This window comes from Odocoileus virginianus, chromosome 13, assembly GCF_023699985.2.
Source record: "Odocoileus virginianus isolate 20LAN1187 ecotype Illinois chromosome 13, Ovbor_1.2, whole genome shotgun sequence".
NCBI classification, from domain to species: Eukaryota; Metazoa; Chordata; class Mammalia; order Artiodactyla; family Cervidae; genus Odocoileus; species Odocoileus virginianus.
In genome coordinates this window covers 14,555,967-14,577,047 of record NC_069686.1, presented here as the reverse complement: position 1 = coordinate 14,577,047, position 21,081 = coordinate 14,555,967, and the positions used below count along the sequence as shown (strand labels likewise).

Below are 21,081 nucleotides of genomic sequence, written 5' to 3'. Positions count from 1 at the left end.
TATTCTAGCTTCATCTTGCTCTAAACAACCTTGATAAGATATTGGGAGAGCTTTGAACTTCGCAAAGGACTGGAGTTGTAGGCCCAGTGGGTAACAACCTAGAGTCCAGATTATACCACAGCTTATTCCATTGAGCCAGCACTGATGCTGGGGTTTGGGATCTGTTATTAACAAGATATCCATTTTCCATTTGAGGCTACTTCTGCAGCTGCCATTTTATGAGGGAAGAGGAGGGGAAAGGGGCAGGAGGGAAGAGGAGAAATTCAAGTAAACTAACATTTCTCCCCACAAAAGGGAAAGCCCCTTTATCAGGTAGACTTTGAAGAATTCTCTTCTTTTTCTAGATGCCTGTATGTTTTTAAAAAGGTACATTTTAATTTCCAGAGTGGCTTTTATTGCACAGGTACGAAAATGGAATCCTATACTTTGGGGCCTGTATCACTTGTTCAGGTGATGGTGGGCTGTTTGCCTGCTGCTTCGAGGACCAGGGGAACGTTGGCACAGGTTAGGCCAGAGGTGAAGCACCACCTGGCTTTCTATCCAGGGAAGAGGCTATGGCTGTGGCATTCGCTGACCTGAGCCAGGAAAGACAATTTTAAGTCAAGGGTGGCCCGGGGCTTAAGAAACATTTGCAAAAGGGGAGACAGCTGCAAACGTGCCTGCTGGATTTGGAAACGTTTTGCTCTGTGTGTTGCCCGAGACTCTGCTGTTGACTGGGTTAGAGCAAGTGTGCCAAGTGCTTGAAAGCATGGCTAGGAAACAGTCTGGCTGTGGAGAGGGTGGGAATAGGCTGGCTAGAGACTGGTGCTGGCTAGACTCCAGCTACCCTCCATTTAAGGATTCCTCTATTAGCAAAATTCACTGTCTTCTACACAAGAACTCTCCCTGAAAATCATTTTTAGAGCCATTGATTTGGGCAAGACTATATGGTGGCGGACTGATGTGGAAATCAGTTAAGGAAGGGAGGTAAAAATGGTTTTTCCTCTCCATTTTGTGCTACTCTGAAAGTGTTGTACCTTCTGGCCCTGTTGGACCCCTAACCTATGGTAAATTCATAGCTCATGTACACGAAAAGACTTGCAAAACTTAGTACACTTGAGAGTATTTGTACATTTACACATTTGGTATTTTGGGTATATATTTGTTGTACATATACATAGATTACTCGTGTAGAAACTGTTGGTAATTAGTGTAGGTATACATGCTTCCTTTTGTAGTTGGGGAAAACACAGATTTGTCTTCAAACAGAGTCTGTGGAATTACAAATCACACACACTCACCACCATCTTTCTTAAAGTGGTTAGAAACCCCCATCTGTTTCATGCAGACAACTCCCAGTGACGAGTGCAGAAGATGCCCTTCTAATTGGCTCAGATCTGTAAACAGCTGAGGGATGCAGCATATCGAACCAACATTTTTGCTGCAGAAATTTGCATAAGCCTTCAGAGAACCCTTTGGAAACAGTCGACACTTTGGTGCCCTGGACTGCTTAGAGAGTCTGCTTAGAGAGGTCTGTAAATCATTTACAGAAAAATAGGACCCTCCAATGTTAACACTGGATGAAAAAACCCAGGGTCCTAAGTGATTTAGGTTCTCTGCGTAGACCAGAAACACACAAAAGAAGGTGTGGGTCTCAACTGTTACTAGAGAAAAGTCAGTCCAGGGGCTTCCATTTTGTGAGGTTCCACAAAGCCCAGCACATGGCTTATCTCTGAACCGGGGGGAAAAAGTACAAATATGGCTGCCTTTTCAAAAGTTTTCCCAGCCCTCCTTCCACCAGCTGAAATGGAGGGTCATAAACTCTGCCTTTATTTGGGTAGAGGAAAATTGACAATTGAGGTTATTTCTCAGAATGCTTCAAAACTAAACAATGTTTTGAATGTATAGACATGTGTAGACCAGCATAAAGTGATACTGTTTGGGAAGGTCCAACAACATGCTCCATCTTGTGCAATTAAAATATTGTTTAATTATTCTTCACTGCAGAAGGTGTTACTATTTCACATCCAAACATGTGTCCTCTGCTTTCCCACTGTTTGCTGAATCCTCATGCATCTGTGGTGAACAGGGGAAGAGAGAACATTTTAATGAGCCTGGCTGCTGCTTTGGGTACCTCCAGCAATGTTGGAGCTCACTGACTTTTTCTAGAAAGAATATGGCTTTTGCTGACACATGGCAACAGAAGCACTTTAATCAGAAACATCCAAGGTCATCAGAACTTTGTCAAGGGATACAAATAGCCTGCTCCAAAGGGTGCTGTGTGCTTCCTACTTAAGTGTATGACCACTTAGGTACTTACTGGGTATGAGGATGTTAACGGAGAACTTATACATTGAAATACTAATGCACATATTTATAAATGTATTACTAGAAGTCCAAAGCAGTGTCCTTGAAAGGATGGGGTGCGGGTGAGGAGAGGTCACCTCTTACAGGCAGGTTTGAAGCCTGGATGGCCATGCCCATGCATTAATGATGAGGAGAGCTAGCCAAGGATGTCTACCTTCAGCTGGGGTTCCCTGGAGCAGCTTCCATGAGAAGACTGAAAGGAATGGCACTCCTACCTTTGAAGAAAAAGAACTATTTTTTTTTTTTCAAGCCTGAAACTGGGGAGTTGCTTTTTTCCTGAACAAATGGAGTCCTCTACTTCAATATTGCACTGGACAGGCTCTTCAATGGACAAACATTTTGGGGGGCAAGGGAAGAGGGGGCTAGAATTAATTCCATAGAAATGTGAATTGCACTTAGGGGAGACTTACACAAGGATTTTCAGAGGATGTTCAAAAAGATGGACTCTTTAACCCCTGGACTCGCAGGGGGATGTTTCTATCTAGATTAAGTATAAGTATTGGGAGTTCAAACTGTTATTTTGGAGAAGTTGACAAGTACCTAAAACCATTTCCAGTGGTTGGCAACTCTCCTACTGCAGAAACCCCAAAAAACAGGAGGGACCCCGATTTATGTCGGAGAGAGTTGGGGGGGGGCACACATTTTCTTGGCCTGCAGAGCCCCGGTTTGCTGCACAAGGTCAGACTGGGTGGCTTGCCTGAAGATGAGAGGGGCAAAAACCGAAAGCGCTTGGCTGCTCTTTCAGAGAGGCCTTTTGGTGAGCGGAGGGGAGGAGAAGCCAAGTGAGGGGAGAGGTGGAGGGAGGGGTGACTGACAGGATCACCTCCCCAAGCGAGCGCGGCATTCATTCTCCCTGAAACACAGTGCCCAAGGAGCAGAGGTTTCAAGCCAAAGAACCAAAATAAAAAATAAAAGGAAAAGAATTCCTAGAGAAAGGAACCGTGAAGTCTAGAAAGGCAGAGCGAGTGGTGGAGAGGGACACAGAGGGAGAAAGAGGAGGAGGGAGGAAGAAAGAGGAGGAGGAGGGGGAGGAAGGAGTGCAGAAAAACGGAGAGAGAAGAGGGGAGAGCAGAGAGAGAGAAAGAGGAAAAAACATGGCGCTTGCGAGCTGTATGTGCAAAATCCGCAAGGAATTGCAGTAAATTCCTTTTTGTTTGAAGAAAATTTACAACTTGGTAATAGACCTTTTTATGACCTATTTGCGGTCGTCATTGGCTGCGGCTGGTCATGTGCAGGCTCCGCTCGCCTTCACGGCCTTTTTCCTGATTTCCCAGGCGAATTTCCCCCCGCATTCTGCCTTCCTAGAGCCTCACCCCCTCTTTTTCTAACCTTTGTCTCCGCAGAGGTGGGCTCCAGTCTCCGGCTGCGGGATTGCGGGGTCCGCGGCGGCCTCGGCTCGCGCCCGGCGCCCAATTTGGCCCCACGGCCGCTTCGCCCCGGGCCGCACCGCTGCCGCCTCCGGAGCCGGCGGGGAGCCCAGCGGGCGGGAGAGCCCGGAAGGAGCCCGGGGCGCCGAGGCCCCCACTGGCGCCGGCACCGCCCGCCGGGAGCCGCCGGCCTGCAGCCGGGTGGCCGAGTCGCGCGGTTCCGACGCGCTCCTTCTCTAACATGAGCGGGTCCCTGCCGCGCAGAGCGCGGGTAACCGGGCAGCGCCTAGTGGATTACAGCCGCCGCCGGGGCCGACCGCCGCCTCCAGCTCTGCACCTCCGGTAAGAACGGCCCCCGCCCCGCGCCTCCAGCGCTGCCACCGAGAAGCTCGAGGCGCCCACCCGTTCGGTTATCTCGGGAAGCCCGGCTCGACCCCCCCACATTTCCCCGGGGCCTGGGAGTGCCTGTCTGCGTCCCCAGCCTCCAGATCACTCAGTTTCTGAACGGGCGTCCCCTGGGGCTCTGGGTGGGGTCTGGCTGAGCTCAGAAATCGAAGGGAAGCCCTATTTCCTCTCGAGATGATGAGAGGTGGATAGCGGCACAGATCGAGAGCCTCTGGATCCCCGCCCTGGGAAGACTGTGCAGATGGTTTCTGGGGCTGTCAGCTTTGCCGGGGGTCACTACAGGCACTCTGAAGTCTAGAGCAGCATTTTGCGGTCGGTCTGTGGTCACAGGTACCTGGGAGGCTAACAGGTGTTTTCTGAGGGTTGGAACTTGGGGGTGGGGGTGGGGTGGATTCTGTGTATCCAGGATGGTGCTGCGTTTGTTCATCTAGGCTTTGGTGAGTGATGTTGATTTTTAGAGTTTTTGGTTTACTGGGCCTTGTTTATGAGATGGAATTTTAAATATTAACTGCTTCTCTAACTCGCAGATGATTTTCGTAACAACTCAAGAAAGGTTTGGCACACATCTGTCAGGTGATTCTGGGTTATTCTATGCCACAAAATGGATGCATGTTTTGAGAGGTAGTAGTGGAGCAGAGGATCAGAAAACCTGGTTCAGGTCTTGGGGAAAAAAACAGACATTTCAGAAATTCGAAGCATGCTTAATAAGTTCAAGCATCGCGTGTGTTTCTTATTTGTCAGAGTAGGAAAAGAGTAGACATTTTGCTCTCTAAATGTACTGTTGTGGTGTGGTGTGTTGCCTACCAATGAATAGCATAGCAATATTTCCAACTCTACTTCAAAACTAGTGAACCAAAAATATCTATGAATCGAAAGAAAATTATTTGCAGAAAGGAATGCTATTTTCTCCTATGGATTTTGAAGGGCACTTGAGCATGCAGTTCTCAAATCCCATTGCCTCTTTCCTCATGGACACGTGAAATCTTAAAACCTTAGGACAATCTGCCGCATTGCGCATGGGGTTGACCTGCGCATGGCGGAGTATTGTTTTTTCAGGAACCAGCAGAAAAGCCTAACTCAGTGTTCTCCCAAATATCCCAGTGTGACCATGCTGGCCTTAAAAGCATTTCTGAACAATAAATGATATTTTTATAGAAAGGTATTTTTAGTAAGTAACGACAGAATCAAGATCGTTTCAAAATGGAGGGTTACGATTTGTGGCCAGTTGACGTGTGCAGAGTTGTCGCCGATCACTAATTATGATCACTCACAAATGAGAAACTGATTTTAAGTCCAGAATGTCTGTATTTTGTAAATGTCTCTGTTAGAGTACTGCTGAGATCATTCTTTCATATTGGTATCGAGCATTACCTACTGAAAAACAGGCCTCTGGACTGGGGCTCCCAGGGCCCTGCCCTGACAACTCCAGGAGCCCCTAAATTGCCTGGAGTTGGGGTGGGGGTGGGGACGAGTTGTGGCCATGATGGCCAAGCCCTGGTGTTCCGAGTTTCAGTAGCCTTTCCCTGGGTTCAATGACTGAGCGCGCCAAGTGACTAGGAACCTGGGCGGTCTGCAGGGCCAATTGCACAGCAGAGGGTGATGTCATGGGCAGATATGGAGGACTAAGGGGTTCTTCCTAAGTCCCGTAGTAGCATTAAGAGCTTAAATAGTCAATTGCATCTAAGGGAATAAACACGCTGCCAGTCACATTTGAACTCAGGCCACTTAGTCCAAGAGGAGACTAGTCAACGCTTTTGCCACTACCGGAAATGCCCCCACTGTCCCTGTTAACCCAATTTTTAAAAACTTAAACGAAATTAAAAAAATACTTGGACCCAAAGAGCTCACAAGCGGGGGAGTGTAACTCCCAGAGTCCTCGAACCGAACCTTTAACCGTGTATAGATCAGGGAACCAATGGCACGTCCGGGCCTTAGTGTCTAAGGTCAGGCAATGAGCTGGGCTTGCGCTCTCCCGGAGGACCAGGAAAAAGAGCGAAGCTCGTTGTTATAAACATGGCCAAGCACCAGGGTTGAAAACCGAACCCATTTTCCTGTCAGATGCTCCTCCAAATAAATATATCTCGCCAGAATTCTGTTTTCCGAGCTCGAGAAGCAGGGGAAATCGGAACAAAGACAGTATTTCACTCTGGGCTGGCAGGCAGCTGCTAGAGGTATTTACGGCCTTGCCGCAGTGCGACCGCCGGGCAGGGCACATGGGGGCACCGGAAGCTGGGGAGAAGCCACCAAGAACTCGGAATTCCGACTTAAGTCCAATTTAGGGCCAATTTTTCGAAATTAATGCGAGAAGATACCCTCTTTCTAGGAACTGGTCTCTTGGACTTCATAGTTGTGCAGAATGAAGGAGAAGTCCTACTCTCTGGACGTATGGTGGTTCCCTCTCCCCCTCACCCTCCCCGCCCCCCACCCCCAGCCTTGATTAACGACTGGGGAGAAGGCGTGCACTGGATATGAAACTGCTGATCCAAAGGACAACCTTGAGGGTTTACTGGAAACATGGCGATTTTGTTGGTTTGGCGGAACAGGGTTTGCAGATCAGAAAGGACGCTTGAAGCTTTAACAGGTTTTCCTGCAAAAGTCTGTTTCCTGTGTCTCTAAGATGCGGCGTTCAGGCTCTTCTGCAGTTAGGCGCTGCAGCAGCCTGCACTGCGCGCACCGCCCGGCGCTGCGCACACCTCCCGCACAGCGCAGTGCGGGGTTGCGCCTGCCTAGCCAGCTAGCCCAGCGTCCGGCGCATGTGCAATGAAATAACCTAGCCTGGGGATCCAACCGGCAAAGAACGGATGGGGGGAGGGGGCGAGTGGACTCAGAGCTGGAAGATAAAACCCGATCTCTCCACTCCACCCTCCCTCAGGATTCGCTCCTGATCTTTCCTTTATTCCAGCCTTCAATCTAAATATAGCCAAACATCTTGCCCTTGACCACGTTTTTTCAATCATCTTGACTCACCACCTCACCCCAATTTAAATCTGTACTTTAGAAATAGTCTGCAAATACGAGCTAGTGACCAGAAGAAAACCAAATCTTTCTTTCATGGTGTTAAAATAAACATACATACATTTTTTAACACCTTAAAAGATTATATATATATATATAATCCTCAGGGAAGTGTATAGATTTTTTTCAGCCTGGTGCTTCTGCTTTGGGAAAAGGCCTTTTCTCTTGGCGCCTGTTCAAACCGCCCAACTTCAGGCCAATTCTTCAACCGGACCATTCTCGGATCTTGTTACGCCAGCGCAGCACGTTCGAAGGCTCTGTGGGGACCAGTGGCTCAGCAGAAAGCGGTCAAACAAATAATAAATAAATAAATGCACGAACTGTAGGGTTTTCCCGCCTGGGCTCGCCTAATTAACGGAGGATGCACACTCCTGGGTCGCGAGCCTGTTGTCAGTGCTAGGGGTGGGAGTGGGGGTGGGGGCGGCCTCAGGAGCCTCTCGACTCCTTCTGGCCGCCCCCAAGGGGAAGGGAGGACCAGCTCAAAGCCTCTGACTCGGGAAGACCTCTGCCCGCGCCAAGAAGCCGGGCCTCGGGCTTCCGGGGCTGGAGCAGTCCCCCTGCTCTGCTGTCTGGCGCCTTGTCCAGGAGGAGGCGCTGTAGGACAAGCGTCCTGTCGGCTACGGAGGCGAGGGAGATGCCCCGGGCGCTCGCGGGCGGGAGCGTGGGAGGGACACCGACCCCGCCCCGCCCTCTCCCCGCCCTCCACCCCCTCTCACGAAGTGTTTTCGGCCAACGAGCATAGTTGGCGATGCGGCGCCCACCCCCAGGGGCGGCTTCCCGGGACTGGCAGCGAAGGCCGCCCAGAGGCCCGGGACCCTGAAAGCAGGTTCCGGGGTGGCGGGCCACCTCACTTCCTCCGCCTTCCCGGAGGGGGCGCGATTTCTGCGCTTTGGGCTCTGACGAGCAGGAAAAGAGGGTCTGGTGGTGGGGCAAGCCACGCCCAATCCCTACCAGCCCCTTCATTCGGGCTGCTGTTCTTGCCACTTTCCTTTCCTGCAATTCCTGGTACCTGGAACCGGCAGCCTTGAAAAGCCGAGTGGTCAGCGTCGCCTGCCTCAAGCCGAGGGGCTCGCCCAGGCTCACTTAGAACAAGGCCTAGGCCCCGGGACTCCCTCAAGGCTCCGAGACCCAGGGTGACTTGCGTACGGCTTGAAAACCCCGCAGTTGCTCCTCTTTCCCCCTTTTCACACCACCCCCACACTCTTCTTTACCCATTACACCCATTTCAGGCCTTTGGTGGGCTCCATGGGGGTGTTTCTTGCATCAGCGGTGACATCCCCAATTGGCTCTGATCCAACCCCACTGTTCCTTGTTGTCTCCTGGCAACAGTCTTTGCTTCCCTCATTTCCCTACATTAGAGCAGTGATTCTTAATGAAGGCTTGCATTCAAGCCTCTTCTGTATAATGCAGGTTCCTTTGTTTCATGCCAGATTTACTGAATCAGGATGTCTGGAACCTGCAGTTTACAAACACTCTCCACCATGGCAGTTAAGATGTATGCTTATGTTTGAGTACTGGTCGAGGGTCTTTCCTGTATCTTTTACGATTCTGTGGTCTACAGGGGCCAAGTTCTTGCTACCATTTAGCAATGCCCCGCCCCCTAGTTAAGGGAGCTCCCTCCTTCATTAGGTTTTCTAATGTCACTACCCCATAAGCTGACTCTTTGCTACCATCTAGGGAAGGTGAAATTGACCTCTTGCTAACTCAGAGTGTGAGTAGGTTCTAGGTACAGACTGCCTTCTTTCAAATTTGTTCCACGTAACTGTTGTGTGAGCTTAGGCAAGTAGGGCAAACTCTCTGGGCTTGTTTCCTCCTGTGGAAAGCAGGGATAATTAGAGTACCTTCAAGGGTTGTTATGAGGATTTTTACTTACATAGCACTACTGTTTGCCCAGCACTATTCTCTAACTATTTTACATACATTAACTCACTGATTAGGCACTTAAAATGGGTGTTTGGCATAAGCCAAACATTCAATACCTGTTTCAATCACATATTGAATAACAAGCATTCAATAGGTGTTTCTTATCATCAGTATCCTTTTTCTGCTTAATAATCAGGCCTAGACTTTTAGAGCTGAGAGAGACCTGATTCACGCAGCCAGTCCCTGAATTGTTCAGAGAAGACAGGCCTAGGCTTGGTCACAGGAGAACATGGATCTGGGACTTCTCCTGTTGCTGTAGTGGGTCTCATAGGCCCTGTTTCCTTGGGTCTCATTCGTTGGCATCTGCCTACAGGTAGACTTCAGGGTCATATCCAAGAGAAAGGTGCCCCTAGCTCCTCAGTGGGCAGATATCAGGTAGCGGAAGCCTCATACCCACACAGGTACATCTGTGACTCCTACAGAAAGCTCAGGTCTTACTAGAGAGCAGGACCTACTGGCCACCTTCCTTACCACCACCCATCAGTCACAGCCTCTTTTACAGCCCCAAGGCAAGTACCCTTTTTTCAATATCTTGAAAGCTGGGACAGAGTGGAAAAGCAAAAGGCCAGTGGCAACACAAAGGAGGCAAGGAGTGCTCCACACCCTTAATCTGCTTGAGTTCCAAGATCTGGGCTCCAGGGCCATGGCTGAGTCACAGCTCCCACCTTGGGCCATGGTGATGTCAGGGTGTGTCTTCAAGAGGCCTATCCCTCTCAGATCTCCGTCAGTCCTTCTATTTTTTGAGATTTTTTATATCTTTTAAAAGGAATTATATAAATACTATCCCAGACTGTAATCCACATATATACACCGCTCCCATGCAGCCAGGTTCTACCCCTTACCCCTGGCCTCCAGGACTTCTGACTACAGACTTTTCCTAAGAGGGCCTCCGCAGCCCTTGGCCCAGCTGCTTCTCCTGCTTAACCAGGAGTTCACCTGGGTCGGATTTTCTGTCCAAACACACTTTGTCTCTCCTGCTATGAACCATGTCTGGCAGAGTTTGGCCCATGAAATTGGGCAGTGCTGCAGTTGCCCCGTCACCCCCATCTCCTGACCCATCTAACCTCTGTTCTTGGTTCTCAATGGGCTTAGATGGCTACCCGACACCCTGCTTTGCTTGGACCCACTGGAGCTTTTTCCAGGTCTGGCCCCCATTAGAGGTCCTGCCCCGGAGCCCGTTCTTTCGGATGCCACATCGCACTGTTGCGATTGTTACCTCTGGGGCTACCTCTCCTTCCCAGAAGACTATCCCAGACCAAGGCAGAGCTCCAGTGAGCAGATCCCACTGGAGGGGCAGGGGGTGGGGTAGCAGGAGACGTGTTCCCCTTTCAGCGATAGAGCATAGTGTCAGGAAGATGAAATTATATTCCTCTCCTGCTTGGGACTCCCTGTTCAGCCCTTCTCTGGCTCTTCCCCAGTCTGTGTCCCTAAGTGCCAGGTCTGGCAGTCTCCTTCCTACCCCTGGTCTAGGGGATTCATCTGAAGTCTCATTCCCACTTATCCTGATTGTGGAGATAGTTTAAGAAAAGAGTTCAACACCACCTCTGGGTAAGAGGCCTCTTGCAAGTCAAGGTTAGAATATCCTTTCCTAGGCCACATAGCAAGGGCCTCTAGGGCAGGCGGAGAGTGGACTTCCTTACATTTGGAGTGCAGCTGATGCCTCTTGGGCCCCTTCATTTTCTTCTCCTTCCTGAGAGTGGCTCTGGCATCTGGGTTGGGAGAGCCCTGCAGGGGACTTTAGCTCATGGAAGCTCTCTGAGCAGAAACTCCCAGAACTGGCTGTTTCCAGTCAGATGGGAAAGATGGTGCTCAGAATCTCACTGTACCCAGCAACAGGTTTCTAAGAAGGCTTCTACATCTTCTCCCCCACCACTACCTCTTCTCCCCCACCTCGTCTTCATGACTTACCACCACCACCGTTGACAGTCCTTGGAAAAGCCCCCCAAAATTGGCTGAAGCTAGTCTGCTCTTCTCCCTGGTGCTCAGCTTTCTTACTAGACAGAGTTTGCTCTTCCCCATTCCACTCTATCATTCATCTAAAAAGCCCAAAATTGGGGGCAGGGGCCAAGCGAAGATTGGAAAACACTCTCCTTTATCATGTTGTCTGGCTATCCTAAGATTAGAAAATAATTGAAGTTATATGCCTCAGTGTCTTCCTTTCTTTCCTCCTTCCCCCTCAGCAGAGCTAGTTACTTTCCTGTTATCATCTAAATATACAGAGTGGGCTGTATAATTTTACTCTTCTTATGTAAGCCACAGTGAAGACTGTGGGTAAGCCCCAGTCATCATCTTTCATTATCATTCATTCAAAGAATGTCTCTTGAGCCCAGATTAGGTGCCAGACATTGTTTCAAACACCATCTCCTCAGTATGGTCTTCTCTTTACACCACCCTCCTCCCATAAAAAGCTCATCACAACTGCCTGGAATGTCATATATCCTTTGGTTAATTCAGTTTTATTAACTTAAGGAAAAATAAAGAAGGCTTTCCCAAGCCCTCAAACTTTTTAAAATGGATTAACAAGGACTTGTTTTGAAGCTGCTCACCTAGTGCTAATAGAGCCTGAAAACAGTTTTTAAATGTTTCATTTTTACTCATATTTTAAAAACAGATGCTACCAACTGTAAAAGAAAAAGATACTTCTTAGTGGGCTAATGGGGTGGGGGTTGTGGGAGAGAAATAAATGCCATACAGTCTGGACTAATAGCTCCCTGCTTTCTATCCAATGAATGTGAAATTAGGAAATGGGTTTAGAAATGCACAGAGAATGGGTGGAAATTAGAAAGCAAAGAGATTTTAGTAGGAGTCTCTTTCATGGGTTTGATAGGACTTGCTAATGAGAACTTTCACAACTGAATTTTATTTAGAAATCTTAGATGTATATATATGTGCTCTACAAAGCTACAGAGAGTATCCATTCTTTTAATTGGAATAGTCAAAATCACATGTTTTCACACTATTTCGTAGCAACTCTGGCGGGCTGTGGAAGGATGCTGGGGAGGGGGCGGTGTCAATTCTCTTTTCATTCATTCCCTTTGGTGGGAGCTGGGGGTGTCTTTCCCACCCCCACTACCCCAAGCACAGAGTCACACTCTCTGGTGGAGCAGTGCTCAGGCCCAAGCTCTTTTCTTGGTTTTCTCAGCGGGAGAGCACGCTGCCTCTGCCTCTCTTAGGCTCTTCCTCTGATGGGGGTGGCAGTAGGGAGGGGGTGTGGAGGGGTAAGAGCGGGGAGAGATAGGATCTTACCCAGATTTGGACCCCAGGCCCTGTGGTTGGGGCACTGTGGGACTGGGGACATCTGACTTCCTGGGCTTGGGTTCCTTAAGAGCCTCATTTGCTTCCTCACACCCTGTCTCCTTCACACCAGGGCTGTTTTATTGTTTTATAACCTTCTTTAGAGCTTCAGTTGCCAAAGATGCCCGATGAGGCTATTCTCTACTTTCTCACATCACCAAACCCCAAGTCTTGCTGTTTTAAGCAGTTTGGTCACTTGCAAAGGCTTCCCTTCCAGATCTAAGCAAATTACAGAAACCTCTAGGCATGTGGCTACCTTCAACTTTTGCTGAGCCCATTCACAACAATACCGAGCCAAGTGTTAACTCCAACTGCCACCCCCACCCCCAAGCCCACCCAGCCTCCAGCCACTCTTTTCTCATTGAAGCTGAAACAAAATCTGAAATAACTTCTAGTATAAGCCAATAGAAATGACCTTTGGCTTTCCTCTTTATTTACCGTATCTAGAGCTAGAAAATTATTGAAATAAAGGAGTTGATGGTACTCACAGCGGATGCAGCCAAAGAATCATAAGACATGCCCACCAACCAGCCTTTTCCAAATAGCACTATCTCCCCATCTCCCCCTCTAAAGAGAGTCCCTGAAAAGATGCTGTTTGAAAAGACCAGGGTATTGATATGAATATGACTTCCCCCCTTGAATCCTAGATATTTGGAACTATTTAAATGTGAGGGAACAGTTCCAGTGAACCTTTATTTAGTGAATAAAAGTTTAAAGCCGAAGGTTATTTATGGTTCTGCAGAGATGGGACCTGAGTGGCTATTTACGAGCACGTGATTCCAATAAACTTTGTTTTATGGCTTGAGAGTTGACAAGCCAAAATATAATTCCCACCATAAATTAGGTTAAGAGCATACAAGTGCAGATGCTTGGTTCCTGGAGCAGCGATAGGAAAGTGAGAGGCTCCAGCTAGCGCCGGGTTCAGAAGGAGACAGGTCTGCTCCCAGCTCCCCTGCCCACTGGGAGAGAAAACCAGTAAGTCACTTATTACTTTTTCCAGGACAACTCCAGGGGTGGGAGATTTCTCTGCCCCATCTCTTCTGCCTGGTGGTGGGGAGAAGTCCCATGGAAGTTAATTTTAGCTTAACCTAAATCAAAAAATAGGATGGGAATCCCCTCTCCCTTCTAGACACAGAAAGTTAGGAACTGAGGGCTCTCACCTCACCAGAGGAACTTTCTGTCTCTCACCTTCTCAGAGTGAAGTTCTGCTTCAGAAGTGGAATAAAACGGGTAGCCTAGGTGGACGGATAGAAAGTTGAAGGATGGAGATGCTCTGCCTCTGAGATTTCTCCGAGAAGATCCCTGTCCCAGAATAAAACTAGAGGAGGCTGAAAGCTGGACACCAGCCCCTGTGAGGACCACTGCTGCTTAAGATTGCCTTGTGGGTTCTCCAGCAAAAATGCTGATGAAATGATGTCATACCCACAGAACTGGATAACAGTCTAAAGCGTTGCCATTTACCTTTAAACCCATCGATTTTCCTCTTCCTTGGCTATCGTTTGATCCTCATTTCCCTTGAAAATTGCTCTTTGTTTTGAATTAGAGCAGAAGTGGGACGGCAAGTCCCAGCCTTGCCTGGTCCTTCTTTGGAAAGAAGACAGTTTTGAGAGGGCACTGGTTGGAGCTGGGGAATTTGAAACCAATCTGAAATTGGAAAGGGGGTGCTGAGTTGCTCCAGCTCGAGACAGACGGGGAGCTGGGGCAAGGGACAGATGCAGCGGCTGCCCCCTCCCCAGTGGACCTGCGCCCACCCAGCCGATTGTGCAGAAGGAAACACACAAAGGCCCGTTTTCTCCTCGCTTCCCGTTTTCCCCCGGGGGAAACCCTGTTACAGACCGCCTGAATTGGGCCAAGCAGAAAGTAAGGTTTTGCCCAAAGGGGTGCATGGCGTGGGGGAGGTGATGGGGGCTTACTCTCCTACCGCCGGTCTGCCCTTGAGCACCGCAGTCTCCCTCTTCGCGGAGAACTTGGCGCAGTTCCTAGGGGCGGGCACCCGAAGCAGGAGGGAGGTCAGGGTATTGGTGGGGTGTCTGGGCCTTGTCATTTTTCAGTGTATCATCCATCTCTGTTTTATTATCCTGTGGAATTTAAGTGACCCCGTTTTCATTGCAACAGGTTCGGGACCGTGAGACACCACCACCGTAAGTAAGTACCTCCCCGTTTCTTCCGAATCGCGAAGGGGCGGTATCGATAACTGGGCGGGTGTGGGGAGAAGGGCCGAGCCAGGGGGGCGGGCGGGTGGAAAAACGGCCCTGCCTCCCCAGGCCTGGGTATGCGAGGGGAGCCCGATTTGGAACTGGAGGATCTAAGCTGGACTCCTGGGAAGATTTTCTGGGGCCTAGTTTGCAGTCACCTAACTAAGGGAACGCGCCGCGGGCACGCCTCACCCCTGTCTCCTAGGGCCTCCCCGGACCTTCCCGGCCTGCCCAGGCCTCCCCAGCTCGGACAGGTGCAGCTCCGCCGCAGCGGACGCGTCTGTGAAGAGCTTGCAGCTAATTAGCAGCTTGCCCTATTAACAAGTTGCGCCGAGCATCGCCTTCTGCTCGAACCAACCTGCTAAGCACCCAGGCAACGCGATCCCCATTCGCCGCCCAGCCCAGCTTAACCCGGTCCAGCCTGGCCCCGACCTTCTCTCGTTTTTTTTTTGTTTGTTTGGTTTTTTTTAATAAAAAGAAGGAGTGGGGAGGGACGCAACCCTTTACGGCTGCGGGTGTGTTGGGTTGGCCTGCTTCCGGGAAGGGCTGAAAATTCTGAGCTTTACGTGAAAGTCCCTCCTACCCTCTCACCCGGCCCAGCCCCGGCCTCAGCGATTTGGGTCCTGGGTTGGGGACTCCGGCTGAGGAAGGAGGGAGGGATGCGGCCCTTCTAATTCACTCCTGCTTCTCTCTAACTGCAATTCGAGAATTTCCGCACCAGAGCCGCTAGTGTTGCAGGCAGACAAGGGGGAGGGGTGTTTGGGGTGCGGTGGGGGGCAGAGATTCTTGGGGTGTTAGGCTCAAAAGTTTGGCTCTTTCAGAGTTGCTTATGCCGCGGAAGACAGGTACACTTCTGAAGAGGCCTGTGAACTCTCCAGGAAGGCTATCTCATTAAGATGATGGTGGTGGGGAGAGACTCCAGGAAAGACCAGGGGCCCCTCCCTCATGCAAAACGGAGATGATTTTATTTTAATGAGAGATGGAATGTGTGAAGATGTTTAAGAACCAGGCACCCTCCCTTTCTGGTGAGATGTCCTCTTTCTAGGGTCGGAGAAGATAGGGCTTGGCTCTGGGCCAGATTTCTGCCCTCCAGGCTGGGCAACATAATCAACTCCCTGGGGGCTGTGCCCCCCCCACCCGAGGAGTGGAGGATCCACGCAGTACATAGTTCAGCTCTACGAATCAGGCTGTCTCAAGTGAAACAGGCCCCCCCAGCTCCAGGCCCGAAAATCCAGCGTCCTCAGAACCCCTGGTCTTGCCCTCTTCCTGTGACTCTCCTGGCTCTGGGTGCTTATCTCTGTGGATGCTCCTTGCTTGAAAACCCAGGACTGGCACCCCGTAGCTGAATGCAGCACAAAAAGCCGGAGACATCAAAAGCATTTGTATGGGCAGTTGAGCAGGAGGTGAATATTTAACGCTTTTGTTCATCAATAACTCATTGGCTTTGACCTGTCTGAAGGAGTGGAGCAATAAGGTGAAATGCAGGTCACAGCGTCTAATAAATATGAAAATGTGTACCCTCACCCAGGTCCCCACTTATCCCAGCAGGCTCCCCCAATCTGTCTGGATAAAGTCTAGACCCAAGGTCCCCAGGAGCTCTTGGCATTAAAGGAAGGTGGGGGAACCCCCTGGGACAGGGGAGTTGGGTGTGGGGCAGTTTCAGAGGTCTTGTTAGAATTGGCACCCCCGGGAAATCCCTACAAAATAGCCAAAGCACTGGAACCAAAGGATTGGGGGGAGTGTGTGGGGAGTGTGCAAAGTGCAGAGAAGTCAGCCAATTTTGCCAGACTAGGGGTGGGGGGAGTGGAGGGAATTCTCCCTGTTCCACCCCACCAGGCCCAAGGTGAGGCTTGAAAACAATTTTTGAATCATGAGGGTAAAATAAAAAAAAAGAAATACCTCTAGCTTAGAGTTAAGGATCCAAAATCCCCACTCAAGCCTGGGCATCCCTCTGTCCCCAAAATCCTCCCAGTTCTGAGCCCTCTTGGTGCTATGAATTGAGGGGTGAGCCCCAGACTGCACCGAAGCACTGGGGCGGGCACACTTCGTGAACTTTTGTACTCTTGTGTGCTGCTGTCGGCAAAGCAAAAATAATGAAACTTTGTGATATGTTTGTAAATGATTTCGAGTGACCCCTCGCCCTGCCCTTCACCATTAGTACGCCAGCCCCAGCCCAGGACAGCTCGGTGCCTGCAAGCAGCGCCTGCCTCGGGGTGGTAAGCAGCAGCCGGACAGAGGCCAGCCGGGCTCAGAGCCCTGAAAGGTAAACGTGCGACTTCTTGGAGAACTAGCTTAGCCAGCCAACCTGGCTTGCCATGGCAGTGGGCAAGAGAAGGGGCAGAAGATATTCCCTCTTGCCTCTTTTTCTTCTGCCACTAAGGGCATTTTCTCCTTTCTGGAAAATACCACTTGATAAGGGAGGGGGTGTTATGTGCATCCAGAAAGGGGATAATAATACAGTCGCCATTCTGCAGTGGATTATTTTTCTTCTGTTCTTTTCTTTCTTTCTTAAGAAGACTGTCCTGACTCCTTGGCTGCTTGGTAACCCCGACTCTGGTACAAGGATGGGGAACTCGTTGCTGCAAATTGCCACCAAGCACTTCAGACTACCTGAACTGTCTCTGAAAGTGAGGGTGGCTGCGACGGGCTGGCGGCTCCGAGGAGGCTGGGGCTGGCAACAGTCTGGGTACTTGCTCTGGGTGAAACCTGGAGGCAGTAACGTTGTCTATATATACCCTGTAGAACCGAATTTGTGTGGTATCCACGTAGTCACAGATTCGATTCTAGGGGAATATATGGTCGATGCAAAAACTTCACATTCTCCGCAATAGTCAGAAGTGGAGGCCAGAGTCAGCCGACCGGTCAGTCGCCTCTTTCTGTTTTATTACCTTGGACTCCAGGCAGGAGGATCTTCGGAGCCCAGTTATGTAAAATAGGCTTTTCCCGGAGAAGCTCCTCACCTTCAAACAGGGCCCCCTGTGTAAATCCCTAATTGGTTGCATGAATGCAGGGCCAAAGGGTTAGGTTTGGGGGCACTGGAGAGTGAAGCGGGAGTCAGGTAGCCCCAGGATCAGCTCTCCTCTCTAGGGGCATAAAGTTGGAGGGTGCCCAAAGAGGGGGCTTGTTTTCCTTTACTGCCAGGTGGGAAGAAGGCGAGCAGGGAAAAGGGAGTTTAGGGCCCTTTGGGGGATGCTTTTGAGTGAGGTGGGGTTACCCTCACAACCTTCCTGGGCTACCCTCCCGCGCTGCCCTAGTCAGAGAATCAAGGGGGCTTCTTGCCATACCAGCAAGGCCAGATTTGGCTACAAACACCCTGGCCTTCGAAGAAAGCTTGGCAGTTACTCATTGCCTCATTTGATTCAGGCCAGCCAGATCGTAGTAACTTTTGGGTGACCCTGATGAAGACAAAGCCGGCGGGATCGGGCCTTTGTATGGCAGAGTCCCTGCGCTCCCGCGGGCTGGGCAGGCGGGAGTCCTGCCTGCCTGGGGTTCTCTATCGAACTCAGGAGTCACCTCCTCCACCCACCTTTTGATGCCATGCACCTTGACAAATACAGGAGATTCATTCCCTCTTGAACTGTGCCCATTTTGGGGGGCTGATTGCAGGCGGGGTGCATGGAGAAGGCAGTGGAGGTTAGCGAAGTCAGCGGCAGACAAAAGTGGGGTCACCAGTGGGGAATGAGGGTGTTGCGATTAGAGCTCCACTAACATCTGGTGGGAGCCCTCAGAGGTGCCACGGTGAGTCACTTGATTACACGTATGTTATTTAGTTAAATTTGTGAAAATTATGAGATGCTCACCAACCCGGTGATAAACTCACTCCCTCGCTATTGGCTGGCCTGGTCACATGGCCGCCAACTTTATTCAGTTGACAGCAAGTAGGAGGGCCCTATGGAAGAAGAAAAAAAGACAACACGAGAAAAATTAGTATTTTCTACCTTCTGAAATTAATGGCCATGAGTTCGTATATGGTGAACTCCAAGTATGTGGACCCCAAGTTTCCTCCTTGCGAGGAGTATTTGCAGGGCGGCTACCTAGGCGAGCAGGGCGCCGACTACTACGGCGGCGGCGGTGGCGCTCAGGGGACCGACTTCCAGCCCCCGGGGCTCTACCCACGGCCCGACTTTGGTGAGCAGACCTTCGGAGGCGGCGGCCCCGGGCCCGGCCCGGCTCTGCCCACGCGGGGTCACGGGCCAGAACCCGGCGGCCCCGGCGGCCACTACGGTGCTCCCGGAGAGCCATGCCCGGCGCCCTCCGCGCCCCCGCCCGCACCCCTGCCCGGCGCCCGGGCCTGTAGCCAGCCGGGCGGCCCCAAGCAGCCGCCCCCCGGGACTGCCCTCAAGCAGCCGGCCGTGGTCTACCCGTGGATGAAGAAGGTGCACGTGAATTCCGGTAAGGACGGGCCCAGGACCGCTCAGTCTCCACCCCAGCCCGGCGGCCTGAGCCCCGAGAGGGGGTGCGCGTGGGTGGGGGCGTGTGGGGTTTCAATGGGCGCCGCAATTACTCTCTCCATAAATTTTTATAGCCGAGGGAGCAGGCCGGGACCATGTGGCTGGCTGCTTGGCTGTGGGCGCAAAAAGGGGTGGAGATGGGGGTGGGGTGGGGGAGGACTCCATTTTCAGAGTGGAGGGAACGCGGTGGAGGAGAGGGGATCTCCAAAATGCCTGGGAATGCTGCAGCGGGCGGCAGGCTGGGGGCAGGAGGGGACGTTTGGGGGTCCCCGCCTGCGAGCCCGGGGGAGCAGGTGGGTGGGAGGGAGCGTGTGCGCCGGGGAGAGAGGGCGGGTGGGAGGCAGGGAGCAGCGGGCCAGGAGGGAGCGCAAGGAGGGCCCGGCCTCGGGGCGCGCCAGGAAGTGAGCGCGGGTGGCCAGGGGCCTACCCCGAGGCCAGAGCTGACCTTGTGCGTCTGTTTTGTCTCTCAGTGAACCCCAACTACACCGGCGGGGAGCCCAAGAGGTCCCGGACGGCCTACACCCGGCAGCAAGTCCTAGAACTGGAAAAAGAATTTCATTTTAACAGGTATCTGACGCGGCGCCGTCGGATTGAAATCGCTCACACCCTGTGTCTTTCCGAGCGCCAGATCAAGATCTGGTTCCAGAACCGGAGGATGAAGTGGAAAAAAGACCACAAGCTGCCCAACACCAAAGGCAGGTCCTCCTCGTCCTCGTCCTCGTCCTCCTGCTCCTCCTCAGCTGCCCCCGGCCAGCATTTGCAGCCGCTGGCCAAGGACCACCACACGGACCTGACGACCTTATAGAAGTGGGGACCCTGGGCCCACCCCTCCCAGAGCTCCTGGCTGAGCCGAAGCTGCGGGGGCAGGCCGGGCCTGCTGTCACCTCCCTGGGCTTTAAGGTACTGTGGGGTGGACCTGGGACACAGGCAGGCCTCCCTCGGACCAAGGTTAGCATCCTGCCCGAGGGCAGCCCCCTCCCTGGAGCGGGGATGGGGGTGGGAGGGGGCGGGATTCTCTCTCTAAGTATATTATCAAATGGCAGGAGCTACTGAGAACATAAAACCTTGGCGAGTCATTAAACTCCTGAAAATCTCTGCTGTTGGGTTTTGAATTTGCAAATGAAGGTTGGATGCTTTATCCCAGTGTGAATTTGAACATCCTCCCCCACCCCACCCCTCCAGGAATCTTTGTGGTTTAAAAATGTGCCAGAGTTGAGGCAGAAGCTTGGCCACCCCTGCGCTAGGTGTTTTCAGTAGAAGCAGGAGAGCTGAGCCAGGATTCCTGAACTTTCTGGGTCGTCTGTATAATTTACAGTGTGAAAAATATATATTTTTTGCTCCCAGTGTCCCCATGCCCAAAGAAATGAGTCTAAGAAGGAAGCGGAAACGGGTTGTTTTATGTTTAGATTATATTTGCTTAAATATTTATTTGTTGGAGAATTGGGGTACAGAAATAACTGACATGGTGTTGCCAAAAAACTTAACATGTGAAAGGGGCTGAGTTTCAGGGAGCAGAATCAGAGGTGCATGGCCTGACTTCTGGTTGGAACTCCACCCCCTCCCCACTCCCAGGAAATGTATATAGGGGGCCCTTAACCCTTCTAGAGGAAAGGGAAGGATCCACTCAAAGTTGAGTTCTTGAATATATATTTCCACATGTGTGTTTTTCAGCACTGTGCTTACAACTAGTTCTGGGTGATTAGAGGAAAGGGAGAAAAGAAAGAAACAAATGGTCCAACATTTTCCTTCTGGGGAAAGAAAACAAAACCTCCATGTTCTGGGTCATTAGATAATGACTGAATTTTCTGTTCCAACTGGATTCCGAGTGTCCCCAAATGCTCCATGTAGCAGTATTTTATAGGAATTGGTGTGTGGCTGGTATGGGAGAAGGGATGTGCATTGGGGAGAAAGTGGGAAGGTGAGGAAATCTTGCTTTAAAAAAAATGAAAAACTAACTGAATGTAGAAGTCCACAAAAGTCGGTCTTAGGGTTTTTTCCCCCTAAGTTTTAATTTTTCAAAACAAATCTAAGGAATTTCTCAACCTGTTAATTAGAAGCGAATTTGTAAAAGTACAAAAGTTTTCA

At 50.9% G+C, this 21,081-nt stretch overlaps 1 protein-coding gene and 1 long non-coding RNA gene across 2 annotated transcripts; one reads left to right on the top strand and one right to left on the bottom strand.

Moving 5' to 3' along the window:
• Window positions 1–1,742: 1,742 nt before the first annotated feature.
• LOC110132691 (uncharacterized) lies at window positions 1,743–3,781 on the bottom strand. The gene is made up of 2 exons (XR_002312567.2): window positions 3,676–3,781; window positions 1,743–2,055 (listed from the first exon to the last, which is right to left on the bottom strand). It is a non-coding gene; the product is annotated as an uncharacterized lncRNA (long non-coding RNA).
• A 13,575-nt stretch (window positions 3,782–17,356) lies between these two features.
• Window positions 17,357–20,091, top strand: HOXD4 (homeobox D4). Its single transcript, XM_020886150.2, has 2 exons — window positions 17,357–18,937; window positions 19,467–20,091. Exons 1-2 carry the CDS (start codon window positions 18,496–18,498, stop codon window positions 19,799–19,801), a joined length of 777 nt encoding a protein of 258 aa, XP_020741809.1. The 5' UTR covers window positions 17,357–18,495; the 3' UTR covers window positions 19,802–20,091.
• The last annotated feature ends 990 nt before the right edge of the window (window positions 20,092–21,081 follow it).

Excerpts from the sequence above, each read along its gene's own strand:
- HOXD4 (XM_020886150.2), top strand. The coding sequence starts at position 18,496 with ATGGCCATGAGTTCGTATATGGTGAACTCCAAGTATGTGGACCCCAAG. Across the intron at positions 18,938-19,466 it reads GAAGGTGCACGTGAATTCCG|TGAACCCCAACTACACCGGC; the intron begins GTAAGGACGGGC and ends TTTGTCTCTCAG.